The following is a 27,357-nucleotide window of genomic DNA, read 5'->3' on the forward strand; positions in this document are numbered from 1 at the left end:
CTCATTGGTCCTTTTCCCTGCCAATCTGCGGCAGGGAGCAGGGGGGGAGGGTCGGCCGGCCTGTGTGTCTCTCGGCTTTGCCCTCGCCTGGGTCGCAGGCCCAGCCTGGGGAGGATGCATCTGCATGTGGAGGGGGGGGAGCCCCGCGGGGCGCCGCCCCGCCCTCCCGCTAGCGCAGAACCCACTGCGCCTGCGCCAGCCGCAGAGGTGGGAGGGGCGAGCCCAGAGCCCGCTCGAGCGGAAGCGGAAGCAGCAGCCTTGTCCGAAGCGGCGTCTGTGTGTGGCGGCTGTGCAGGCTGCTGAGCAGGGGCGCGGGGCTGAGGGCTGAGGCGGCCGGCGCCCCGCACGGGGGGCCCCGCGATGCGCGCGGCGGGCCGGGCCGGGCCCGGAGCCGGCGGCTGGGCAGGCGGCGGGCGGGCTGGGGCCGGGCGGGCGGCATGAGCAGGGCTGCAGCCCGTGGGCTGGGGGCGTCTGTGCCACCTCGCTCTAGCCTCGGCCTCTGCCCGGGCCCCGCCCGGCCCTGCTGACCACCGCCTGTCCCTGCTGCTGCTGCCACTGCCGCCGCCGCCGCCGCTCCTGCCGCCACCGCCGCCGCCGCCGCCATGGCCTGGGTGCTGAAGATGGACGAGGCGGTGGAGGCCGGCCTGGTGCACGACTTCGACGCCAGCCTGTCGGGCATCGGCCAGGAGCTGGGCGCCGGCGCCTACAGCATGAGGTGCGGCCCAGGCCGGGGCGGGGCGGGGCCGGGCCGGGCGGGCGCCTCCCCTCCCCCATCCCCCCTGCGGGCTCCGGATGGCCGTGCTGGCGCGGAAACTGGGGGGGGGGCGGGGGGCGGGCAGCCGCTCCGGGCGGACCGGGGTCCGGGAGGGGGTGAGGTGGGCTGCCGGCTCGAACCGGCGCCTTCGGGGTGCTCGGCGTGGCGGCCCGGACCAGTTGCATTAATTCGGCTCCTCGTTGTGGCCGGCCGGGATGCCTGGCAGCTGGGTCGCCATCTTATCCCCCCCCCCCCCCCCCCCCCCTGGGAGCCGGCCGCCATCTTGCCACCCCCCCCACGTCCCCCCGCCCCCCCCCCCGTCTGGGAGCCGGCCGCCATCTTGTCCCCCCCTCCGCCGGGATGGGGTCGCCATGTTGTCCCAGTGGGGGTGGAGGGGGGGGAGCAGGGCTGTGGGCCCAGGAAGGCCCGAGCGGGTTCTCTGCGGTCCGCCGCCGCCGCCGCGTGCGGACCTCAGGGACTTCAGGGCCGGCCAGTGCCCGGGGAGCCGCCCCCCTGCGCCGTGGCGCCTTGTTACCGGCTTCCGGGGCCCCCCAGGCGGGGAGGGGCGCCCCCTGCGGGCGGGGGATGGCCGGCCCGCGCCCGTTAGGTGTTAGGTTAGACCGAGGGCGAGGAGGGGAAGCACCAAGGCTCCGGATCCGGCCTGGGCCGAGCCCTCCCTGGGAGGAGGGGGGAGGGGCGCCCGGGCGCGCGTGCGCATGTCCGCGGCACTGCGGCTGTTCTTCTGAAAACGTGGTTGCGGATCCCCAGCCCCTCCCCGTCCTCCCTCCGCTGCCCCCCCCATCTCTGCGTCAGTCTGCAGCGGCAAAGGCTGCTGGGAAAAGTGCCGCTCCCTGCTGCTGCCGCAGTGCTGCAGGGGGCGGGGCCGCGCCCGACCTTTGTCCCCGCGCGGATGGCTGTGACTTGAGGGTCGTGTGTGGGCCCTGCAGCTCAGGTGGAGAGGCTCCGGAGGCCCTGTGAGGCCACGGAGCCGCGTTTCCTGCTGTGACCTTCGGGGCCCACGGAGGACCGCGAGGGGGCGGCAGGGTGAGCCGGGCAGGCAGTGACCCCTCTCTGGTAAAATGAGCTGCAGGCCCTTGGGGGGCAGTCGGGGTTAAGTGACTCGCCCAAGGTCACTGAGTGTGTGTGTCCGAGGCCAGACCCCAGGGCCGCCCGCCCCCGGAGCCCACCCGAGTCCAGCCATGTCACTGCCCGTGAGGTGATGGTTTCTCTGTTCATCCCCTCAGCCTCGTGGTCTCCTCCTGCAGCTAGAGCCTTTAACCAGGAGAGATGGTGCTGGGTGAGGAAGGGAACAAGCGCGCCGGGAGGGCCGTCTCTGCTCATGGGGGTGGCAGGTGCGGTGACCCTCCCCTAACAAATGGGGAGACCGCGGCGGTGTCCTTTCTTGGTTCCTCCTTCGGCGGCTGCCAGTTCTGCGCTGTCGTTTCCATACGAGCTTGACAGACTTTCACAGCCTGGTTAGCGAAGCTCTGTCGATGCCTTGGCCTGCTCCCATGGGAGCGTGAGCTGGGGGCTCTCTGCTCCTTTTTCACTTGTGAAGTCGGCTGCTCGGCTCGACCCTTGTACTGACAAAGCACTGGGAGACGCGACTTCCCCTCCCAGGCGCTCTAGGTGCATCCCGCAGTCTCTTCGCCCTCCTCCTCAGGCCTCCGCATGATCTGCTCTTTGACCTGCCAGTTCTTGGGGTTGTTTTCAGGCTCCGATTTCCTTTGGAGTCTTTCTTTAAAACTCCCCTACTGCGCGACAGTCAGTAAATGACGTGCCTCCTGGGCCGCTTTTGCCCGTTTTATGGGTAAAGGTGTCGCACGTACCTACCTGTAAATTCCTCTCTGTTCTCACTCAGCAGCCTGCAGACCTGCATCACCTCCCTCCCTCGGGCCCTTGACTGCTTTCTCGTTCATCTCTTGATTGGGTTTGTCCGGGTCTGAAAGGCACACACTGAGGTCTCCTGCTCTCACGAGTTGTGCTGTCTGCTTCTCTGGCTCAGTCACTCTTTCTTACTGGCAGCTCAATGCTTTCTTATTAGGTGCCTCTCTATATTTAATAGTGCTGTTGAATAGTCATAATGCTATTACCCCCCAGAGGAAGAAATTTAAGAAATAGCTGGGGTTGAAGTTGACCCCTTTGTACCAGCTTTGTTCCGGTTCCAGAAGCCACCCCCTGTTTCCTTCCTCCTGGGAGAGGAGTGTGTAACCCATTCCTGCCTCACTTGGCTTGTGTCTGTGGATGCTTCAGAGCTGATGCTTTTTACTGTCAAGCTGATGCCTAGATTTCCAAGGCAGGGATATCTGGCTGGTTCACCCCCCTGGAACAGAATGTTGGAAGCCTCCAGAAGATGGCCCCGAAGGACCCAATAGCCACAGTCTCCACCTGTCCAAGAGTTTTGGATTCTAAGCAGGAAGGTCCCTGGGGACTGGGGGAGGGCAGGATAGGGAGGCTGGTGGCTGTCAGATGGAGGCAGCTTTTCCCATAGAGCAAGTCCCATTCAGCAGTAGCCAACAAGAAGACATGGTAGGTAAGAAAGGCTGCTGTCTTCACATGGAGGTTCTGGGAAGATCCAGTCGATCAGAGGGTAGAGACTACAGGCAAGGAGGGAATTTCCAGCGTGAGTAGGTAGAGGTGGTGGGATCTTCTAGTCCAGTGTCCAGTGGAGGAGAGTCAGGAGTGATACTTCAGGAGCCCAGCAGAAATAGCATATCCAAAGAAAGGGACACAAGACAGGTGGTAACTTAGCAGGATAGTGGGGAAAATCCCGGATTTGGAATCTGCTCACTGCCACTTGGTAATGATAATAGCTGCCATAGGGCGGCTGAACGGTTCAGTGGATAGAGCATTGGGCCTGGAGTAGGGAAGATCTGAGTTCACACCCAACCTCAAACACTGATCCACTGTGTGACCCTAGATAAGCCACTTAACCCTGTTTTCCTTCATCTACCGAAGAAGCAAATGGCAAAACCCGCCAGGATCTTTGCCAAGAAAATCCCCATGGACATGGGGTCACAGTCAGATGTGACCAGATAACAAAACCAGCAATACTGGTATCGCTCTTGCTGTGTGCTAAGCACTTTACAATTATTACCGAATTTGTTTCTCATTTGTTAGCCTTGGAAGGCAGGTGCTGTCATGATCACCATTTTACAGATTAGGGAACTGAGGCAAACAGGACTTAACTAACTTGTCCAGCGTCACATAGCTAGTGAGTATCTGAGGCTGACTTTGCACTCAGATTTTCCCCACTCTTGGTGCAGGTTGCATTTTTATCAGCAATGCAATATTAACAATGCCTATAAATGTGCTGATATGGTTATTAATCACAAAATATACCAGGCTCTCTACGTGGGGGGACAAAGCTGGAACATTTATTCAAATACCAGAAAATTGAGTCCCAAAACCAGGAAGTCAAAGCCATCGCAGTCATTGTGAAGTTGGCACATGTAGTTAGTGTAGTAAACACCCACATTCTCAAGCCTTCCAAACTGAACAGGCAAAGATCCTCCTCCTCACTCACAGCAACTGCTCAGTGTCCATGCGGCTTGCTCCCCGCAGCTCCGGCCCCCGAAGTTCCCATCCCTGGCGGTCTTTAGCAGAAATCCTGGCTGCCTTGGCTCCTGCTTCCTCTTACCCCACCCCTTCCTTCTGAGTCAGCAAGTTCAAGGGGCATGGAAGACTTTCAGATCCCATAACCATTACAGCATTCTGTGCATTGGTGCTGCAAACCCTTCCCCCCCCCTCCCCCAGGCTCCCTAAGTGGCACTGAACCTTGAGGCAGTTGGACATCATTGGTCCCTCCAGCTGGTCCCTTGACTTTCGGCAGACATGAAGCCATTTGTAAGATTTCAATGCCCTGAGGTAACCAGGACTTCTGTGTGGCTGATCACTTAGCAAAAATGAAGGGGGAGAATGTTCCAGAGACCTCGCCTTTTCTGTCTGCATTAAGACTTGATGCCCTCCGTCCCTGGTCAAGGGCTGGTCATTCTTGCATCTTAACTCCTCTCTGACAAAATCGATGCCTTTGTCTTCTGAAAGTCCTCTCTCCTGTCAGCAGCACTGAGGAAAACCCCGTGGGAGTTTGTAAGACTTGGAGGTTCTTGTTGGGGGTCTTTGTGACTCCTGCACATGTCCCTTCCTTGTCTCAGAAGTCGGATCATTAGTTGTGCATTTGTTTCATGTGGTGGTGCTTGTGAGGAAAGTCCCTTGGTAATGACCACTTCTGCTCTCAGTCTCCCTTTGCTCATCTTTGCTGAGTTCACTGTTAGCACACTTCCGTTTGATTTGGCACTTGAGACCCAATTTCATGTTATTGATGAGTAAAATTCTTTTGTTTTCAGTGATGTGTTGGCCCTACCCATTTTTAAGGAGGAAGATTCTGGCCTTACATTGGATGGTGACCCCAAACAGCCACCTTTTCAGTACATCCTGTGTGCTGCGACGTCCCCTGCCGTCAAACTGCATGATGAGAGCCTCACTTACCTGAACCAAGGTGAGAGACGGGGTGGCAAGGCCTGTGGCGAGGAGGTGGGGTGGGGCAGCCCAACCTGGCAGCCCTCAAGGGGGAAGGAGGTGGGATGGGGCAGCCCAAGCTGGCAGCCCTTGAGGGGGAAGGAGGTGGGATGGGGCAGCCCAACCTGGCAGCCCTTAAGGGGGAAGGAGGTGGGATGGGGCAGCCCAAGCTGGCAGCCCTCGAGGGGGAAGGAGGTGGGATGGGGCAGCTGGGAGGGCTGAAAGAGCTACCTTTGTTTGGCCCAATTTGTACCAAGACTTGTTCTTCAGAAATTGTCCTACACGAGTAAGAGAAAAGCTTTTCTTTCCTTGGAAAAAAGGTTTTGTTGAGGTCTTTTTTTTTTAAATGTCACCGTAAGTTCCTTGTTAACTATCTTGTGTAAAAAATAGAATTCTTTAAAGATAAAAACAAATGAGCGTAACTAACCTGTCCATCCTAAAAGGCTGCAGATACGGGAGGCACGCACAGCCCTCAGGGACCTCCGGCCTCATTGTCTCTTCTTGAATAGTGCTTGTTTCTCACACCCCACCATGGCTTGTTTATTAGTCACACTCTGATTGGTGGGCCTCTCTTTTGCTTCCAGGACTTGTCTACTTTTGCATAAAAAGTGCTGCTCTGAATATTTTGGTGTGTTTGGGGACTTTCTTCTCAGTGGCCTCCTTGGGGTATGGGTATGGCAGTAGCATCTCTAGGTGTGAAGGTGTGGATGTGGTAGTTGATTTGCATAATCCCAAACTGCTTTCTACAGTGATCATACTGATCACAGCTCCACCAACAATGCACAAGCATACCTGTCTCCTCACAATTCTCCAGCACTGACTCATCCATTTGTCACCTGGGCTGGTTTGCCAAGTGTTAGGTGAAGTGTGTCTCAGGAGTGGTTTGGGGTCATCAGTAGTTTGCATTTGCATTCTTATGTTCCTGTCCTTTGGTCCCTTCTGTCTTGGGGAAGGGCATCAAGTGCGCTTGGCCTGCTGAGTGATTGCACTCTCAGCCTAGGTGTGCACACCTGTGAATCAGGAGGGATTGCAAGTGCTTCATCTGATGAGAAGCAAAACCCACGAAGAGGTTGACAGTAGCAGTAGACATGAGGAGAGATGTGTGGTGGGGAATGGGCTGGTTGATGCAAGTAAGAGCTTTCTAAGGAGACAGACCATCTAGGACCTCGACCCGGTTGACCTCACAGTGTTCGGGCTTCTTCTCCAGCCTCTTGCCACAATATTTTCAGGTGACTTTTGCCTCTCCCGTACCCACTTTGGAGGATTTCCTGCATGCTTGGCTTTGAATGAGAAGTGTCCCAACCTGACCAGAAGCTTCTGTTGGAGATTTTGTATCAGAGCCATAGGACATCAGCAGCACGGTCTTAAATTGAACTCCAGAGACCTGAATTAGTTACCTCCAGGACACCGTGCAGTCATTGTGCTAGTCATGCCAAGAGACAAAAGTAACACGTAAAGCAGTCTTTGTTCTCATGGACCTTCCTTTGGCCTGGAACGTGAGCCACTGTCCTCCGAGAAGGGCAGGGCTTCGTCCTGGGAGGGCTGCAGATGGAGAGCCCTAGAAGAGGTGGACCCAGAACTGGGACTTCCAGTGGGGAAGGGGGAAGCTCAGGGGTCTTGGGCTACAGGTGGGAGGATGATGTCTTGGAGAAGAATGTGTCTGAAAATGAGAAGGGCGGGCGTGGGGGCTTCAGGGCCAGCCTTTTGCCCCTTGAAGGTTCAGGTGCTAACCTATTGTGATGGATGGGTGTTGGAGGGGTTCTTGTGACAGGCCGCATGGGCTTCCCTTAGGTTGGTGGCCATGCAAGTGAAGAGCAGGGCAGCAAGGATTGAGAAAGAACACTGGAGCTTGTATTTTAGTCTTATGTTGAACGTGTCAGCCTCTGACTTTGGAGGTAGGGTGTAAAAAGCCCTTAATTTCGGAGTGGAAAAGACTGCAGAGCCTTACTAATGGTGAAATGCAGAGGTGGTTTGTGCACTGTGACAACGGGCCACCTCACTTTTGTCTGTCCTCTCGACTTTTTTCATCTCATCCACATGGGGGCGTGTTGTCACTGCTTAGTCCATCCCTGGTTGACACATGATGCAGAAGGCACACCAGGCTTTTACTCAGGGCTACAAAGAAGTGCTGGTTACTGGAGGGCTGGTCTGGGAGGACCTGGTTAGATCAATGAGGGAGCCCTGAGTGAGAGGTGAAGACAGGCGCCCAGCCTTTCTCTGAGGTTCTTGTAGACTCGAGGTGTAGCTGACTGCCCAGCATTTTCTAGGGCAGGAAACTGAGCTGTGCACAGCAAGCCAAGGCTCCTGGTGTGTGGATCTTCATGCCCTGGTTTCCAAGTTTGCTGATCCTTCAAATCACATTTTTATGCATTATTTTTAAGTTTTATCTTGAATGTTACTCCCTCTCTCCAAAAAAAATGCCTTGTGCCTGGGAGAAGGGGGGAGCACCCATGTATCCCTAGGCCTGAGTTTCCATTCTGCTGGTGGACTCATGTCCTCATTTCACTCCATCCAGAGTCCAAGATGTCCAGGCGTGATGATGGTGACCTACTTGACTTATTCATCAGTGATTGTTTAACGGACGCCCCCCCCCCCCAATAATCACTGTCCAAACTCTGCTCTCTGGCAGGGCCCCTGCCCCCAGTCCCATTGGCTACTGATACCCCTGGCCCCTCTCAGAGCCCAGCTCATCTCTGCATTGCCCTTGGCTTCAGTCCTTTCCCCTGCCTTCTCCTGTGGCTGAGCCTCTGCACAAAGCTGGATCTAGGGCTTAGCACAGGACCTGTGGACTTACTCTGGGCTCCTTGTCAGCTAAGTTTTGCATTCTCCAATAGCCTACGGGTGAAGTTTTCATGGTCAAGAACAGTGCTTTTCCTTGGCGTATGAGGAAAGAGAGACTGTCTGTATCTGCTGGCCCTGCCCCCTTGGGTGGTCCCACACTGGGCGAGGGCATCGTCTGAATGCCAGCCTGGACCTGCCTTGTTAGCCTTCACTTGTGGGGAAGGCGGATAGCCAGAGGACACAGGACGGACGGGGCCTCTGTTCTGGTGGCCTGCATGTGACCGTTGGGCAGCTCACGCACGGGGACTGATCAGCTGATGAGGACCCCGTGGCTGTCCCAGAGGGGCCTGGCTGCTGTGGGGGAGGGACACAGTGGCCTCTGAAGTCCTGCCCAGTGCCCAGATGGATCCACGAGGACCGCACTGGAGAGGCTGGCAGGGGCCTGGGACAGTGCCGCAGAAGGCGCGGGAGCGTGATGGGAATGGCAATCTGAAGACCTTCCCGCTTTGAAGGTGCACTCTGCCACCTGGTGGGGGCACACGGAGCCTGCAGTGGGGGGGATTTGCTGAAGGGTGGAGCAGAGCCCACAGGAAGCTTCCCTGCTTTGAAGATAAACTCTGCCCTCTGATAGGCTGAAGGCAGTCACACGGAGCCTGTGGGGGGAGGAGCTCGCCAAAGGGTGGCGCAGAGCCGCAGGAAGCTGGGAGTCAGAGCTAGCGAGAAGATGGGGGCGCGAGGATGCTCGGGGGAGCAGGTAGAGAGGTTCGTGAGTAAATATTGATCTTGTATTGGTTTGTGGGGGGGCGAAGGGTGGCGAAGCTCTGCTGCTTGTGGCGCATTGCCTTTTATCTTGCTTTGATGGAGTCGCTTTCCGCGCACTGGTACTAGAGGAGGGGGCAGAGGTGGGGGTGCGGGGAGCCCCCCCCCCACCCCCGCACTCGGGAATGTGGCTGCGTGGGCAGTTGGTTTCTGCCACAGCCTGGGATGTCCAGGTGCCCCGGCTCTCGGACTCTTGTGGGTATCAGTCTCTGTTTCTGCCCATGGGCAAAGTGTCTTCTTACCTAGATCTCCACCTGTTTGTGGTCTGGGGGTGACAGTGCGTGCTCCCCAGATCCCTGCTGAGCCAGATCTTTGAAGTAGGGATGGGGGGCAGCTTGCAGCCCCTAAATTGAGATTCATTTGATTTATCTTAAGTACCTGTCGTTTTAGTGGCCAGAGTCAGCTTGGGACCTGCTAAGGCTCCTATTTTTGCCCTTCTCTGAAGGGAAGGGACCCAGCAGGCAGATGACCACACCTGGGAATGGAGGTGGCAGCATCTTGCCGCATTTGGTACCATGTGACAGGAACTGCGGCAAAGTCTGGGGACTGGGCTGACCCCCCCCCCCCCCCCCAGCCTCACTCTGAGAGGGCCTGGCCCCTCCCCCAGGGCTGCTTTGTTTTCAGCTCTGGGGACAATCAGAAATCTTGTTTGAAGGGGGCTTTTCAGTCTGAGCATAGCAGATCCAGCCTTTCTTTTCCAGAAAATGCAAAAAACCTTTTATTCCCATTTTTAAAGAGAAGAAAGACACGATACATTTGAAATAATGGCTTTTGGAAAAGATTAAGAAGGGATTTTTGGAGCTCATTGTGCTGCAGGTTAAATTCAGTTGTCATGGGTGTCATTGGGCAGCCAAGGCAATAAAATTGGTCATCAGGAGTCGGGCTTTCCTGTTCTTTGGGGTGGAGGGCACTGAGCATGAGGGGGTCGGCCATCTTGGCCAGTTTTTGTCCAAGAAAGGTCTTAGTGATTTGTCTAATGGTCTTCTTACATGTAGCATTACTTTGCTGAGTTCATTCTTACTCCTTTCTATGGACAGTCCTGTGTGGATAGAGCTGGCCAGACCTCTCTGGCATGACAGCGCTTCTAAAGACCCTGGACTCGAGGACCTCTGGGTGGGAAGTGTGCTGTAGTGACTGGGAAGGGTGGTCTAGCCGCAGGGCGTGGGCAGCCAGGGAAGAAAAAAGGTCACTGCAGCAGCTCTCCCAGAAGGCAGGGACAGTACAAAATGTCCCAAATTTGAAAGTGTCTGTGGCTTCTGGAGACAAAAGTGTCTTTGGCTTTTTCTTTTACCTGGCCTTTTAAGACCAATTTTCTTCCCCAATTGAGTGGCTGATACATTATAAAAACAAATTTGCATTAGCTAATGTGCAGAATGAGCCACGTGGGCAGAGGTGGCCCCTTTATTAAGACCAAGGGCTTTGAGAAGCCATTGTTTCAGAAATGCTTGCTTTTCCATGCCACAAAATTCTGACATTTCTTTGATACAGGTCAGTCCTATGAAATCCGGATGCTGGACAACCGGAAAGTGGGAGATGTTCCTGAGATCAGTGGAAAATTGGTGAAGGTGAGGGACATCCCTTTGGGCTTCCTAACTATTGATTAACAACACCTTGGTATGAGCTCAGTTCTGAGTTTTTCATTAAAAGCCCCAAACCTTTGCATATAAAATATTTCATGGCTGTGGTCAGAACCTGCCCTCCATATATCTGGGCCTTTTGCTGACCACCTGCATGCCCTAGGCCGGGACACTTCATTCATTCATGCATTTATACAGTCATTCATATATTCATTTCATTCATTCATTCATTCTCTAGTTCACTGGCTTAACCCAACCACCTGCATGCCCTAGGCTGGGACAAGTCATTCATTCATTCATTCATTCATTCATTCACGTATGCATTCCCTAGTCCACTGATTTAACCTTTAGCTAGCTCACACATTTTTCCTCTTTAGGACCAAACTGGTTACATTTTTCCCATGATTTAATGTTGTCTTGGGTCAGTGGGTCTTACCCCCCATTTTAAAAATCTTGGGTAATGGTCCCTACAAGGTAAACTGTAGACACTGCCGTTGTTTTATATTTGGTAAAAGGGATTTGTGGAGCTTTTTCCCTCAAGGGAGTAGGATGGAGAGCCCCAGCAGGAGACAGCTGCTGTTCAGGGCCAGAGCCCAGCAGCCCTGCTGTGGCAGAAAGTGGATCAGACCCTCTTAGTTTCCTTTCTTGGACTGATAGGAGATGGAGGCAGGCAGAGGCAGGCAGTGGCGGGGTTAGGCTGATCCTGGTTGGAATTCTCTGCTCTTGGGAGTCTCTGCTGAGCGTGTCTGGCCTCAGTTTCCTCAGACATGTGTAGTGCCCCTCTTGGGTATTTTTTAGGCCCTTGGGTGGCTCTTCAGACCATATGATGATGGTAGGGCCTTGTCTTTTGGGGAGCTTAGGGAGATGGCCATAGGGACAGCACTTTGCATATCAACCTTGGAATGTCTTTATCCTGCAGCAGGTTAAGTACTGGGGAAGGAAATTCTCTGTATCTGCTTCTGACTGCCAGGGTCACCTCAAGTAAAAATACTGTCCCTTCTCTTCTCTGGGCCTGAGTTTTCTCATCCGTAAAGAGCGTCATTTGCACTCGATGGTTTCTCAGGACCCTTTTAGCCTCAACTCCGGGATCATAGATAGCGTTTTCTGTGTGGGCCTGAAGAGAGACCCATTTACTGACCAGGATTTCCTGCTGAATGATTCCCAACCCGGGAATAAGGTCTTGGGATCCAAAAAGAGAGGGTCCTATCTTTTGCCCTTGAGCTACCCCGCCTTCAGTGCTGCCTTCTGCTGGGGCTGTGTCCCATATGAAACTGTTCTTGTAGATTTATTGTTAAATACTTTTGGTGGAAACATAAGGGAATGGTTTTCTTAAGGTCTGGGGCCATCAGTAGTACTAAACTCAACATCCTCTTAAGTCACTATCTAGGAGGGAATTCTGGAGTCTTGGAAATGTCATTGCCCACTGCCCTGAGCATGGTGCTTGGTGCCTAATAGGTGTGACTGTTAGCCCTGATACCTGAAGTGAAGCTCTTAAAGCCTCAGAAAGGTTCTAGTCCCTTGGGGGAGCCGTGTTTCTTGGTCTCTGTTTTTAGATTTTAGGTATTTGTTAATAGCAAATTAGCAAAAAGAGTGCTTCTGGGAAGGAGGCTCTTTTAGGTCATTCCATACTACCAGCCTGGCTGTTGAACAGAAACCTTTCTTCCTTTGTCCCTATAGAGCATCATCAGAGTTGTGTTTCACGACAGACGCCTCCAGTATACAGAGCACCAGCAGCTGGAAGGCTGGAAATGGAACCGCCCTGGGGACAGGCTCCTTGATCTTGGTGCGTGTGGGTCCCCACCCAGGCCCCCCACCGGGAGGGAGAAGCTAGTTCAAGGAAATTCACCCACTAGTAATGTGGCAGTGGCAGCTGCTTGGTGTTTGCTCCTCAGCAGGGGGACAGCTCATGAGGCTTGGGCCCGGGCCTGCTGGCTGGAGCTGAACTCTCTTCTGAGCCATTGCTATTGCCCTTGGCAGCATCTCCATATTGATAATTAAGGAATACAAAGAAAAAGCTCATCATGATGTTTAGACATTTGGATGGGGCAGAAAAGAGGTTGACTCTAGTGTATAGGGTTTATGGGAAAACAGTACATTAAAATTTTAAAAGCCAGAAGTATGCGATGTGATTTTTTTTTTGTTTTTTAAATTCAAGATAGTAATTTCACGTAACTTTCTTTTTAAAAAAAATCCACACAGATATTCCAATGTCTGTTGGAGTCATTGACATAAGGACAAATCCAGGCCAGTTAAATGCAGTAGAGTTTCTCTGGGACCCTGCCAAACGCACATCTGTATTTATTCAGGTTTGGATTTTTGCATTTTTGGAAGCATGCTAATTTAGTCATTTGAAATGTTACGATATATTTGTGCTATGTAATTTAATTTCCTTAGACTCTTCCTCTTTTTAAAATCTTGTTTTTCCTCATACACATAAATTTGATTCAGTTGGCTGGTAACGTTAGTGACTTCCTTTGTTTTTCCAAAGCTGTTCATTTTAAAATCTTGTTAACTTCTATTAGGTGATAACAAATCAAAGTTTCTGGTTCATTTGAACTTTTGTTATGGCTAGGACAAAGGTTGCCATTTCTAGAATTTTCAGTGGTAAGAAAGGCACCTTCTTAGGTTTATTACCCACCAGTAGAAGAGTACAGGTCATAGCTGGAGTCAGTATTGGGGCTCAGCATGAAGTGTGGTAGATCCCCAAGACCTGGGCATGCTTTAGGTTCTGCTGCCAGAGAAGCAGGGGTGTATGGGAGCAGGCAGAGTCATGAGGGTGGAGGGGTGAGCATTACCATGGGCTTGAAGGAGGAGGCAGAATGTGGGAGAGCCCTGGGGGCTGAGAAGGAGATGAGCCTTCAAGGGCTGCTAGCATTTGAGAGCAGCATGAACTTGGTTTGGGAGGCAGGAATAGGCAGGTGATGGGGAGCTGGGGAGGGTTAGGGAGGATGCTGGGCCAGACGGATGGACAGGACAGGGTCCAGATTGCAGATGGCTCAAACACTAGATCCATTCAGTGGGGGTGAGACTGGGGACTACTCCTGGAGGTTTCTGGACGGCACCCTGTAACACCTAGAGCCTCCAGAAGAAACCCAGAGAACTGACAGTGGGCTTTGGTGCTCAGCTGGCTAGAGTGGGTGGAAGGGAGGGAGGCTCTGGACCAGAGAAGGGTCTTGACTGGGCGTTTGCCATAGGTCCACTGCATTAGCACGGAGTTCACCCCTCGGAAGCACGGCGGAGAGAAGGGGGTGGCTTTCCGAGTCCAAGTTGACACTTTTACACAGAATGAGAACGGGGACTACACGGATCACGTACACTCAGCCAGCTGCCAAATCAAAGTGTTCAAGGTAAGAGACAGAAACCAGGCTTTGGAGGGAGGTCCTTGTCTTCTGGCCTGGCTGCCATTCTCTGTGCTGGGAGAGATGCGACCTTGAGATGAGGCCTGGTCCTTGGGGTTGGGCGGGGGTGGGGGGGTGGGGGTTGGCGCACATTGAATGTGTGCACACACACAAAACCTCTGAATCTCATGGGAGGCTAGGAAGGGCACTTGGACCCTGGCATTGACCCAAAGGCTCCCTTTTGTCACCTAGCCTGTTGAGTCAATGAATTTTTTTTTTCTTTTAGCCTAAAGGAGCAGATAGAAAACAGAAAACAGACCGAGAAAAAATGGAGAAGCGGACAGCCCATGAGAAAGAAAAGTACCAGCCCTCGTATGACACCACCATCCTCAGCGAGGTAATGTGGTGTAGCACGCTCCTTCCAGAGGAAAAGCAGGCTCGCTGCCTGGCACCGGACATGTGGGCTGAGCGGCATGGGAGGGACACGGGCAGCGCAGGGGGAAGGAGCCAATCCTTGGGGCGGGCACCGAGCGCAAAGGCTTCCCTGGGGGCCCCCGCGACCACCCGCACCGGCCAGGCCTCCCCCCACAGACGCATCGAAACCCCTTGAATGGCAGCCAGTGAGTCCTTGAGCTGTGTTTACCCTGACTAGGCATGAACTAGGGGAGTGAATCTTTCCTCGTTGTTTAATGAAAAGCAATTGACCCCCCTCTTTGGTGTTTGTCCAGATGAGGCTTGAGCCTATAATGGGAGCTGCAATTGAACATGAGCAGAAAAGGTCCAGCAAGCGGACTTTGCCAGCAGACTGCGGCGATTCTCTGGCAAAGCGAGGCAGTGTAAGGGACTTCGGCTTACTTTTCCTTGTGCAGTACGCCCTGGGCAGTGTTAGATCTAGGACCGACTTCCGTGGCGATGAAGGGAGCCCAAATTCTGATGGACGGCCTCGGCTGAACCGAATCTGCTTTGTGCCTGTGCCTCAGGGGAAAGCTTCCTAAATCTAACACTTGAAGCCTGAGCCAACAGTGTGCAGAGTGTGACCCTAACTGGGGAGTGCGGGAGGGGGAGCCCCAGCCACACCCCCACTCACCATCTTTCCCATTCAGAAATGAGCCCCACGATCCCCTTGCTGTCAGTGGTAACTACGGCTTTCATTTCTGCCTACCGTTGAGAAAGGTCTGTTGCTCTCCCTGTAGATTTCTGGTAGTGGCTGTATAGCATTCATGTTTAAAGACACGATGGTAGTGAGTGTAGAACGCCCCTGTTTTTGTTTCCGTTCTGCCTGTGCATGTGTTGAGCCAGGCTCAGTAGAGCCAGAGCTGTATGGCGGCTCTGCTGCTCTGGGCCCCTCGGAGCGCGTGCTTCCCAGGCTTGCCGCAGTGACCCATGCACCTTCCATCCTAGCTTCACTCCTGGATTCTAGATGCTTTTTGAGAAATACTTGACACATCCTGCCCTGTTTCTCTGGAACAAGTAGTTACATGTAGCTTGTCAGGCCTTCTATGATTTCCTTGATGGGGCTGCTCTCTCCATCAGTGATCCATCAACACCTTGCTCCAACTTGGTAAATAGTATTTATGAGTTATGAGGCCAAAATAACCAATCGCCCCTCCCCCCTTTGACCAACCTGGCAGTAAACCTCAGAACTTGACTGGGCTGGTGCCCCACTGACTGAACTTGTGAAGGTCCTGACCTTCACATCAGCATCCGTCAAAAAAGGAGGAAAAGACGTACTCATCTCTGGACCAAGGAAAAGGCAGGCTTTCTGTTGCTTCCCTGTGTGGCATGTGTCTGAAGCAGATTGATCTGACCAATGCACGGGGTGGCCCTTTGGACACTGGTCTCATGAGACTCCCCTGACACCTTTCTCTTAGCAGGATTGGGGAGGGGGAGAGTAGACTAAAGCTTAGAGTTTGGGAGACTTTACCCCATAGAAGCAAAGGAAAACCAAATCCTGTCTCTCTTCATCAGCATCAGAGGCCGTAGTTCTTAAAACGACCTAGAACTTAGTAGGGAGTAGGATTTTGTCACTGGTTACAGAGCCCATATAAATGTGTTGCATCATGGGTGTGTGTGTGTGTATGTATGTTTGTGAAATGTGTATTTTTCATGGCTGTATAGGGCTTTTTTGGTTCATATGGTTATAGGGAAAAGAGTACTTGGTGACATTCAATAGGCTTCTGATCCTGGAGATTTCTGGGAATTTAGTGGGCTCTAGTCTCCTGGCATTGAGCTGCCTTGTGTGAAAATAAAGCTTGGCAGTTCCTCAGGGCACCTGGAAGGAGCTAAGGATGGTGACTCCCTGGTGTTCTTTGTGTAGGAGAGCAGAACATCTCCCAGGTGTGGCCCTTATTTTTCTGCCTTGCTCTATGGAGAGAGAGCCCAGTCCTGGACAGGACCTTGAGAGTGAAATACATGCTGGCACCCCAAGACCTTGTGAGGTTCTAACTTTTTGAAATGAGGGAGTTCTTGCCAGGGCTGCAGTGTCATGCCTTCCAAGAGTGTCCCCTTGCTTGCCATATGCACGGCCCTGTGGCCCCTCGTGTAGACAGGTGGCAGAGGATGAGGGCAGCCATTGTGGCCTCTCTCCGCCAGACCAGAGGGGTTTGGTTCTGTGGTCTTGAAGGGGCCAATACGGATCTGTTTGCAATCCCCTGCCTCGGTACTTGGCTCTTTTTGGCCTTGGCCCTCAGAACAGCTTCACTTTTCCCAGCTGATCACTGTCTCCTCCCTCTGGGGTTGCTGCCTTGCTTGGCCTTTGACTCCTTTGGTCATTGCCATCTTCTACCAGTTTAGGTATCTCAGGGAGCCGATCTCGGTCATTAAAAAGAAAAAATAAGGGGTGGCTGGGTGGCGCAGAGAACAGAGCTCTGGCCCTGGAGTCAGGAGAACCTGAGTTCAAATGTGGCCTCAGACACTTAACACTTAGTAGGTGTGTGACCTGGGGCAAGTCACTTAACTCCAAATGTCCTGCCCTCCTCCCTCCAAAACAAAAGCAAAAAAATAAAAGGGAGGTAACCTGAAGACAGCCCTAATCACCTTTGGGTGATGAAGTTGCTCTTCTGTGGATTTGAAAACCCAGCTGCATCCCGCTGTGGAAGGAGATGATGGCAGAGCCTTGGTGGCCTGTGTAAAGCTCGGCACACATGGGCATCCTCTTTTTTTCTCCATCTAAAAGAAATTTCAAGACCATGGCAGCATTAATTTTGTCTTTCAGCTTCGGCAAGAAGACAACACTTATCTCCCCCCCCCCCACCCCTTTAATTCCTAATGAAGGAATGATCAGACTTCTGAAAGGAAGTTGGGCGGGGCAATAAAACTCTGAGAGGGGGAATGAGCCTGAGGCGGGCAAGGCTGCAGGAAAGTTTCCCTCCATTCCCGGGGACCCACACCACAGGAAGGGGCCTTTGATGACTCTGTCTCTGCAGCCCATGGAGGCATTTTGGTTCAAGGAAAGGCCTGGCTTTTGATCCCAACTCTTCTGCCTCCCAGAGACGACCTCTCCACCTCTGGGCATCACTTTCTTCACTGGTAAAAAGACAGTTGGACCAGAACCCTCTAATATTGCCTTCCACGCGAAAACTAAGAGCCAGCATTTGAACACCTGTTAGCCTCCTTTTACAAATCTCTCCATTGATTGTTCCCTGAGGGATTGCAGTCTAGACCTCATGTGCTTAAACACAGTCAGTAAGCCTGAGCAGTGCCCTCCTAATCTGTCTGCAGTTACACAGGCCCCTGGCCTGGCCTCCTGCCAAAGAAAAAATAGAAAAGGTTCATCTTGTCCAGGAGACTTCAGGCTTTTGAGATGCTTCTGTGGGCAAGTGCTGTGCCATGGATGTAAGCACTGGCCCCTTCTCCCTGGCCTGGCGCCCTGGCAACCAGAGCAGGCATTCCAACTTGGGCTGAACTGAATTGTTCCTAGATTGTGTTTATCAGCAGTAACCTTATGTGAGAGACATTTCTTTAAATTCCTCTGTGTGTGTGTTGGGGGGGGGGGGTGTATGTATGTGTGTGTGTGTGTGTGTGTGTGTGTGTGTGTGTGTGTGTTTATATGGGTCTCTAGCATAGTTTTTCCAGGAATATCTTTTAGTTGGCACCTTCTTCTTTTTGATGGGCCTCTTTGCCTAGTTCCCAAGGCTGCTGGGAGCTCTTTTGAAAACCAAGCAAACATCGGGCGTGAATCTGGCCTCCTAAACATTTAAGGATTGAGTGCTATTGCCCCAAAGTGGGAGCCTTCTTGGAGCCTCTTGGATTTCTCCGGGGGTCACTAATTACCCAGTTGCAGAGTTGAGAGTCTCAATTCTGGGGTAAGTGCTAAGGATGATTCTTGTTAACTCTCTGATGGTGTTAATTTTGTTGAAGAGTAAATATTGGTCAGGTTATCACTGTGTCAGACTTGAACTCCCAATAGGACCCAGGCCCACTACTCATTGTAGTGTTTACTGACCACCTGCAATTGAGGCTGTGGGCCGGGGTCCTCAAGCCTCTTGGGGACTCATTTGGTCAGCCTGGCTCAGAGCTAATTATTCTTTTCCAAAAGAATGTGCTTTTGAGTTTTTTCCAACATCCAGAGAGAGGCTACAAAGGGTCGTTTACTTAATAGGAAGGACACTTCTGTACCCAGGGGAGAGCTGACTTGCTGAGGCTGCTCCTAGGCACGGGACAGAGAAGATTTGGGGTACGCACGTTTCGACTTCCATCTCTCTCTAGTTGCTCTGTGTCCCAAGTGTGCCTAGAGAGTGTTCCCCAGTTGGAGCTGTAGAAGTTCCTGAACCAGGTGCTCAGCCAGACACCGTGGCCTAGGGGAGGTGTCTTCAGAGGCCTAATCTCCATTTGTCTTGCGTTTTCACCTCCCAGATTTTCCTGCCTTTGCTAGAGGAGTAGAATTGAGCCAGGACACTGGTGCTTGATTTCAGTAGAAGGGTGTTTTCTGTCCTTTGCTGGGGCAGCATGGGGAGCCCACAGAACCCACCATGGTACAGGAGGCCTAAGAAGCCTTTTTCAGCAAGTGCTGGGCACTGATTCCACCTGCTCGGTGGTTCATCTGGTCTCTGTTGGGTCACTGTTGCTCTCAATGGGCACACAGCCCACTGACCATGTCCCTGGTAGGCCATGATCTTCCGCACTCTTCTGTTGGAACTTAGCCAGAATTGTCAAATGTGCCTGAAAATTCTCCCTCCTCTGGCCCATGATGTGAGCCTTTGACTCCCGTGGACGGGGGTAAGGACATCTCCCTTTCTACCTGGGGCTTCTTATGCCTGCCTTGTGGCATATGGAATAATAAAGGAATATGGAAAATGTGAACCCAGGGCGGACAGAGCAGCTCAGCCCAACCCAGTCTTGCCCTGCCCTACCCCACCCCAGCCCACCCCACCCATGGCGGAGGAGGCTGAATCTCTAGGGCTGCTGCAAGATCTCACCCTTGTAACCACTGTCCCAGTGCCTTCTGTCCAGGTTTCTTGGGGAAGCAGAGATTGAGACAGAAATGATGGCTATGGTATTTACCCTTACATGCTCTAGTGACCTTTCACTGCTGTGGCCATCCATGGTCCTCATCCCTCGAGCTAGGGAAAGAACCTTGGTCATTGTTGGGTGACATTCAGAAACCCAGTTTCCCTTGGCTGGATTCGAGTCAAGAATTCATTTGTCAGTGAAGGACCCACAGATTAAGAAATGCCTTCATTCTCTTCTGCAAGCACCTTAGTGATTGATGTGCATGGGTCTTTTTCCCCCTCAGTGTTCCCCATGGCCTGTGACAAGCGCAACATATGTCAGTGACAGCCCTGCTCCTGCTTCTACTCTCACCTCGGCTCAGCAAAGCACCTGCAGCATCCCCGAGAGGTATGTGGCAGGCTCCATTGAGAACAGCCTCAGGGGAAAGGCCTCTTTTCCAAGTGTTAGTGGAGAAAGACTTGCTGGCCCAGCTAAGCCTGTCATCCTTGGTGAATTGCAGGCCTCGTCGCAGACCGAGAAGCTGTAATGATGTGCTGGGGTGGTAGGCAAAGATTGGGTTCTTTGCCCCAGCTTCCTGTCTCTGTATCGCCTTTTCCAGCTCCCTCCTCTCTCCTTCCCCTCCCCTCTCTCCTCTCTGTGTCTCTCTCTCTCCCCCCCCTCCTCTTTCCTCCCTCCCCCCCGTCTCTTTTTCTCTCTCCCCCTCTCCCCTGTCTCTCCCCACCTTTTTCACCCTCTGATTTGGGACCAGCTTTGAGCCAGGTGGCATTTGCTGCCCTCTTTAGCTCATAACTTTGCCACCACCATGCGAAGAGTGAGGCAGAAAGACTGAGATCAGATGGGCTCCCAGGAAAGCAAGTTCATGTGACTCAGACCGGGAGTTCCTGCTTGGCAGGTTGTTTATAGATGGTGAAAACTGGTACAAACCAAGTTGCCACCAAGTCCCTGGCCCTGATAGAATCAGACTGGCTTGCCAATAAAAAGCCACTTGGCAGCCACTTAGCTTTGGGGCGCAGTCCGGGCCACAAACTCCTAACACTTCAAGAGATGACAAAATTATTCCAGCAGTAAGATTCAGATTTCTCCTCATTTGCTCTTGGCCAACATGCCCCATGGGAAACTCTCATCCTGCTAGCTAGCCAGTGAAAACTCAGAATTCAGAGCAGCCCCTCATAGGTAGCTGAGAAGAACTGGACTGGCCCGGTGTGCTGGTGGCCTCTTCTGAGCATGGCTTAGTTTGGTGACTGGGAATGTTTGGAAGTAGGAGATAGAAGCAGGATTGGACTTGGGGTGTTGTCTGGCAGTTTAGCTAAGCACATGGTTCTAGTCCTTCTGTTCTTGGGAGTTGTCTCTTTCTGCTGGGTCAGGGTCTATGTTTAAGGGGGTGAGTACTTGAAAGTGCTTCCCTACCAAGTGGTAATACAGACAGACCTTTGCTTGAAGACCCCCAAAGAGGGATGGTGTCCATCCTCCCAGGACAGCCCATCGCCTACTTACTGATTGATATTGAGCCTAAATTTGCCTCTTTGTGCTTCTCTCTCCTCCTCACCCCAGTTCCTGTTTGGCTCTTTGGACAGGGGCTAACTGAACAAATGGGTTTCCTCTTCCATAGCTAAACCCTTCTAATACTTGAAGATGCCTCTTGTGTCTCCCAGAGTATTCTCTTATTGAGGTGAAACATCTGCAGTTCCTTCAGTCTAGTCACACGTGGCCTGAACTTGCTGCCTCTTCCCACTCCTGGGTGTTCCTAGAGCTCAGAACTGAGTACTGACTTCTCGATGATGGAGGGTGGGCGACTGTCATCTCCCCTCAGTCCTGGGAGCTCCACCTCTCAGTGTGCCCCAAGGTTAGGTTAGTTTGCTCGGCTGGTGTCCCCCACTGCTGCGTCACATGAAGCTTGTAGTAGGGAGTGTCTGCTCCTTCTGGGATGGTCACTTGCCCATCTGGCCATGGATCATGGGCTGCAGAGCCTTCTCTTCTAGCGGGATGAGTTCCAGCTTTTTTAGGGTCAAGATTTTGTTGGTTAGATTTGTTAAGGTCTCTTTCCTTTCCCTGGATCGCTAGCCTTAATTTCTATCATTGTCATTGTTTTTTTAAAAAAAGGTAAACCAGTTGCCATTTTGCTTTTGTTCTTTGGGGTTCTTTCACAATCCCTTGGTCTCTCAGATTCTCTCCAGTACCTCACCTAGGGCCACATGAACTAGAGAAAGCTGGACATGAGCCACGGGCCCTTGGAAGGACCGTCTTGTCTGTCTTGGTCATTTGAGAGGATGTTGTGTAGTCTGTCAGGAGGAGAGGATCCAGGGCCCGGCCTTGGAGGCTGGGCTACTTTTTTTGATCTTCCCCACATCTCAGGGTCTGACCCCTCATGATTTGGTCCTTTGGTTTCTGGAAGACTCAGTCTCATCTTGTTTAGCGAGACTTGATATAAAAGCCCCTCTCTCCCTTCCTTCTCCCTAGTGATTCTTCCTCTCCAAACCATCAAGGAGAAGGAATGTCCCAAGGCTCCAGTGAAGTGAGTATTTCTCTTTGCCACAAGCAGTGGTTGTCCTTTGTTGGGAAGGCAGAGCCAGCCTCCGCCATCCTTCTGGGGGCTATTGGTGCTGCCAGCAGGGGGAGGCCACCTGGGATGTGGGGGGACAGCTAAATGTGGGCTCTACACGCTGTTCTCCCCTTCCCCCAGCAACTTCACCCATCAGCCACCATCCAGGAAGCCCAGCAGTGGCTCCTCAGGCACCGCTTTGCCACCTATGCGAGACTCTTTGCCAATTTTTCAGGTATGTTCTTCTCCATCACAGATGGGATCAAAGTAGGGGGTCTCGAGCCAGTCACTAGATGCCTGCTTTGGCCAGGTGCTGTGTGTACCCCTGGGCACAGGGGGGCACAGGGTTTCTGGTGTGGGGTGCAGGATGCTAGAGACAGTTCTGTTTCCATGAGGCCTTGATAATCTGTGGGCCTGACCCCCATGAGCAGGATAGATATGGCAACATGATCAATGGTGTTTTCTTTCTCTGTACCTCTTAAATACTAAAGTACCATTTGTAGTGCTAATTTGGATACACACAATTTGCTTCTTTATTGTGCCAGAGTTCAAAGAAAGCTTGTGTGTGAGAAAGAACTTTAAAAACTAGAAAGTCCTTAATCTTCAATGGGAGAAAGGATGGTTTTTGAGCCTGTGTTGGCATGTCCTTTACCATTCAACAATGGAGGGTCTCTAACTGATCTCCACATTGCTGAGATGAGTGTGGAGAAGGGGCAGGCACTGTGTTCTAGGTGAGTTTGTAGCTACACCCGCTTCCTGCCTGTGCTGGGTAGTCATCCAGAGGGAACACACCTGACCCCCAGCCAGTTGGCTTTGGCTACCTGTCTGAGGTCACGATGGGGCGTAGGACCAGAAAGCATTCTGTGGACTCCCAGAAAGGCCTGCGTTTCTTATTGGGGGCGAACATTTGGAGAGGGAAAGGCAGCTCTGTTCCTCATTTCTCTGAGGGAAGATTGGCCAAGGGACAGTCTTGCTGGAGTCCCAGTTTCATTGAGCTCCCTGAGTCATTAGTTTGGTGAAGTTTTGGAAATCCTGAAGGAACCCAGGTGGTTATAGATAGAATTTATCTAATCTGTTATAGAGAAAATGAGCTTAGAGCTGTGAGTTGTGGTTGTGGAAGAATATGGTCAGAGGTCAAAGGAAGCCCCCATCTGCCTCTGTCACAGCCTTTCTCTGGGTTTGCAGTGTCCTGGGTGAGGAATGTGCTTTCTGACCAGGAAGTTGGCATGGGAGGAAGGCCATCCCCATGGGAGCTCTGGGTGGTATCACCAGCAATCAGTCAGAATCAGAAAAATGGCCCCCACTGCTTGGAGCTTTTAAGGGCAGTCCTCTCACTCCTTCTTTCAGGTGCCGATCTATTGAAGCTGACAAGAGAGGACCTTGTGCAGATCTGTGGCCCAGCTGATGGCATTCGTCTCTACAATGCACTGAAGTCAAGGTAAAAGAGTGGGGTTAGGGGGCAGCCTGAGTATGCCTTTCTTGTAGGAAAGGAATGTCGGCCTTTTGGGGGTCAGGTTAGGATGCACCTACTGATTTGGATAGGAGTTGGTATAGTGGTTGCTCTCCAGGGGTGGGAAGGCCTGGTCACTGGCTGAAAAACAGAGCTTCGCGCTGTGGTTACTGATGCCCTAGAGCTGTAGGGAGTGGACAGGGCTTGGGGTTCCATGATGCCTGGATTAGCCTTGGGCCTTGAGGGCACCAGCATCTTCCTCAGAATTTGGAGTTTGGAATCCAGATCATGAGATCCAGCGACCTGGGACCGTCGGCAAGGATGCAGTGAGGGGGACCCTGGAGAGAGTGGTGGACTGAGTCAGAAAGGTCTCAGGTTATATAGCTTGTCACAGTCTGCTTCTCTGAGACTCATTTTCACCTTTAAATGGGGGTAATACTAGAACTTACTTTACAAGGTTTTCCAAATGAGATAAAATTACATACTTTCCGAACTTGAAAACATTATGTAAGAAAACGTGCCCACAAGGAGTCAGCTGCAGCTTTCTTGCTATGTGAGCTAGCTTCACCTATGGCATCTTGTACCTGCAGGACAATTCGGCCTCGTCTCACTATTTACGTCTGCCAGGAGCAGCCCAGCGGTGCGCCGCTGGAAAGGCAGCCAGACGCAGGCCACGGAGATCACGGCGACGGTGCCGTCTATGGTATGTATTCTAGAGCTCTTGGGGCTTAGGAGGCAACTATACATCAGGGCCTAGGAAGCTGAGGAGAGCTTGACTAAAGCTCTGTCCAGGCTGCTGCTGAGTTGCTAATGCTGGCAGTTGGACATTCTTTTAGGCATCCAGTAGTGGGGTACAGAGAAACGGGGCTTGGATGGGGCACCATGAGCAAGCTGAGAGTGCACAGGGAGCAGGCCTGGGCCCACTTGCCCTCCCTCTGGGTGGAATTGCCAGTCTGGTCTGTTTGTCTTTGAATGGAAGCTCCTCCAGGGCAGGAATTGTTTCCCTTTGGTATTTGTAACCAAGCACAGTGTCTCACACACTGTCACTCCTGATCAGCGTTTGTTGAGTGATTGGGAGTAGGCGCTTGAGCCAAGCAGAAAGAAGTAGTAAGTATAGCAGTCCCCTTTCTGTACATAAGGACACTTAGAAAACATGAACATTGCTTCTAGAAAAGTTGGGCCAAGAGAGCACTCATTTAGTTGATTGCTGCTATTTTAAAAAATAGATTTCTCTGGATATATTTTATTTTTATATTGCCGGTGTATCTCCCTGTATCCTTCCCCCTCACCCTAGCAGGGATTTACCTATTTTAACAAAGTTTTTAAAAGGAAAAAAAATGAGCAAAGCCAGTCAGTACTCCAGTAATAATGAATTTGTCCCATGTGCAAAGTCCCCTCCCTGTAGATGCCTCCAGGCCTCTGACTCTGGGAAGGATCGTCTTCTTACCTCTTTCCTTTGGGCTTTAGCCTATTGACTGTAATTATAAAGGTTTTTGTATTGTTTTGTAGTTCTCTCCGTTTACAGTGTTGACATTATGTGGTTGTTTTCTTGACTCTGCTTGCTTTAGTTTGTCAGTTCACGTTCCATGCTTCTCTATAGTCAGATTTGTCAGAGGGCAGAAAATCACATCAAGCAACTAAAAAATAAACAAGGTGAATTGCCGCTCATCCAGAAGAAATAAAAAGAATTTACAGAATCTACTCTCCTAACAAAACTGAGTACACAAAAGAAATAAAGAACTACCTTTAAAATTCTAAAAGGCCCATATTTAAAAGACCATGTAGAGATGTTAAGTAATCTCAGAGAACAGAGTAGAGCCAGATGTTAAGGAGTTAGCCAAAAGTACCCAAGTCTGATCCAGTGGATCTAGAGGAAAATATCAGATTTTTAGGAAGAAAATTATGTCCCAAAATTAAGAAAGCACCCAGCCAGACTCCTCTCTTCAACCAAATATAGTCCTGATACCCAAACCAGGAAAGAATAAAGCAGAGAAAGAGAGCCTATCGGTCACTATCGTGAAAGACCATTGATTCAAAAATTTTCAGTGTAGTTCTGTCAGATGACAACTGTTTGTTCAAGAAATCGTTATGACCAAATTGGGTTTACACATATTAAAAATAACATCTAAAACCACTCTTGTTTCAGTAGAGACAGAAAAGCCCTGTGACAAGGTACTGTGTTCATTAATTTTTTTTAAATACAAAGTGCAGGTAAGTGAAACCCACCAGACTTTACTAAGTTTCTGCCTTTTCCCAAGCTAAGTGCTAGAGACACAAAGAAAGACAAAAGTGTCCCTGCCTCTCAAGGAGCTCCCAGTCTAAGAGGGGACGCAGTATGCAAGTAACTACCAACAAGATGTGTGGGGATCTCTTGGAGTTGAGAGGACGGGCACTGCCATTAAGGGGGAGCTTAGGAAATGCTTCTTATGTTTAAGAAATGCACTGGAATGTCAGCTGACCCTTAAAGGAAGCCAGGAGGCAGAGGTGAGGAAGGAGAGAATTCCAGGCTTGGAGAACAGCCAGAGAAAAAGCCTGGATCTGGGGGAAGTGTCATGTGGGAGGAGCCTTGGAGGACATCACGAGGCTGGTGTCACTGATTAGAGTCTGGAGAGAGCATTAACTTACAGAAAGGTAGGAGGGGGCCAGGCTAGCTTTGGCATTTACTCAGAGTGATCCCATTAGAGGCTGGATGAAGGATGAACTGGAGTGGGGAGAGATTGGAGGCAGGCAGGGGCCCCAGCAGGCTGTGGCAGCAGTCCAGAGATGAAGGGAGGAAGGTCTGCGCCGATCAGAGCAGAGGATGAGGCTGCCCGCTGGAATCAACAGGCCTTTGCAACTTCGTAGCTTCCATGATTGCCTCTAGTTCTAGAAATGCTAGCAGTAGCAGAGCAAGAGAAAGGCAGTAAAAGAATGCCTCGTTGATGACGTGACATTTACTTAGGAAATCAAATTAATTGCAGCAAAGGCTACAAAATAAAAACCTATACAAAATACTACCATTTCAGTACTTGTAATAGCAAAATCCAAAAAAGGCTATAATATAAAAGGAATTCTCCAGAATAACTACACAGTGTATCAAATGTTTAGGTGTTCATGTACCAGAGTCCGCTCAATATTTAGATAACTTCAATTACAAAAGACTTCTTAAAGACTTAAGAACCTTAATAGCTAAAGCTCCTAAACAAGACTGCCAGAGTCAGTAAAAATGATGGTGCTGCCAAAGGCAGTTGTGACAGTGTTAATGCTATCTGAGTCTCTCAACAAAACAGATGCTTTGCAGAGTTAAAGAAAGAAATTAATAACAAGAAATGTGGAGGAACTAAAAACCCACTGTGAGAATTGACTTTTTAGAAGTCAGGATAGAAGGGCACTCAGCCGCTTACATACTGAACTCTGGATTATTAGACTAGCACCACCGAGGAGAGGCCGGAAGTGCAGCTCCCATTCAGAGTGGAATTGGAGTCTGAGTTGTAGAGAACACTCAGCCCCCCATTAGCATCTTGGGGCTTTTACAAGTGATGCGACCTCATTCTTTTGATTCTTTGAAATGGAAAAGGTTTTGAGCAAACAGTTCATTTAGAGTAAAAAGGAAAGTCAATGACTGAGGGGAAAATAGCACTGAGAAGGATTTAATACCCAAGATACGTTGTCAACTAATGGAAAATCAGAGTACCTGAAACTGTCAGCTGGTCAAAGGATTGATGCTGTCTTAGTCCAAACTCCTTTCCTATTTTTTCTAGAGAGGGAGGGGGAGGAGGGCAGGCCATCATGGCAGGAGATAGATCCAACCCTGATGACAGAAAGCCTGAGTTTGTTTCGTTTCTGTGATATGGGTCAAGTAATACAAGGATGTGAAGTGCTTACTATGTGCCAAATATTGCTAAGTCCTGGGAATAGAAAAAAAGACAAAAACATCCCCTGCCTTCAGGTAACTCACATTCTAATTGGGGGAGGGGCTGGGTATGTGTAGTGTTAAGTGGAAAGTAACTTTAAATTGACAGGCAGTAGTGGGGTGGGAGTGTTAAAAAGGCTCTGGCAGAAGTGAGGTGTGGCTTGCATCTTGAAGGAAGCCTGAGATCCGAGAGGCGGAGATGAGATGACCAGTCTTTCACAGTCAGTGTAATTGAGTT

The 27,357-nt window shown here is 51.4% G+C and overlaps 1 protein-coding gene across 5 annotated transcripts in view; it reads left to right on the forward strand.

Annotated features, from left to right (window-relative positions):
- Window positions 1–210: 210 nt before the first annotated feature.
- UBP1 (upstream binding protein 1) overlaps window positions 211–27,357 on the forward strand; it is a 34,238-nt gene continuing 7,091 nt past the window's right edge. Inside the window, exons 1-14 of one of the 5 annotated variants that reach the window (XM_069084482.1) lie at window positions 211–322; window positions 699–715; window positions 5,101–5,252; window positions 10,361–10,437; window positions 12,127–12,232; window positions 12,649–12,755; window positions 13,644–13,796; window positions 14,074–14,184; window positions 14,516–14,623; window positions 19,522–19,625; window positions 21,696–21,750; window positions 21,919–22,012; window positions 23,125–23,215; window positions 23,818–23,930. In XM_069084482.1, the coding sequence (XP_068940583.1) occupies window positions 711–715; window positions 5,101–5,252; window positions 10,361–10,437; window positions 12,127–12,232; window positions 12,649–12,755; window positions 13,644–13,796; window positions 14,074–14,184; window positions 14,516–14,623; window positions 19,522–19,625; window positions 21,696–21,750; window positions 21,919–22,012; window positions 23,125–23,215; window positions 23,818–23,930 (1,276 nt within the window). In that variant the 5' untranslated portion in view covers window positions 211–322; window positions 699–710. Of the gene's footprint in view, window positions 323–508; window positions 716–5,100; window positions 5,253–8,672; window positions 8,816–10,360; window positions 10,438–12,126; window positions 12,233–12,648; window positions 12,756–13,643; window positions 13,797–14,073; window positions 14,185–14,515; window positions 14,624–19,521; window positions 19,626–21,695; window positions 21,751–21,918; window positions 22,013–23,124; window positions 23,216–23,817; window positions 23,931–27,357 lie in introns of those variants that run through there. The other 4 variants (XM_069084481.1, XM_069084479.1, XM_069084480.1 and 1 more) reach the window with 4 other exon arrangements.

The sequence above is a fragment of the Petaurus breviceps genome, unplaced genomic scaffold (assembly GCF_028583685.1).
Source record: "Petaurus breviceps papuanus isolate PSGF00001 unplaced genomic scaffold, PetGlider_PUasm1.0 174, whole genome shotgun sequence".
Taxonomy (NCBI): Eukaryota; Metazoa; Chordata; class Mammalia; order Diprotodontia; family Petauridae; genus Petaurus; species Petaurus breviceps.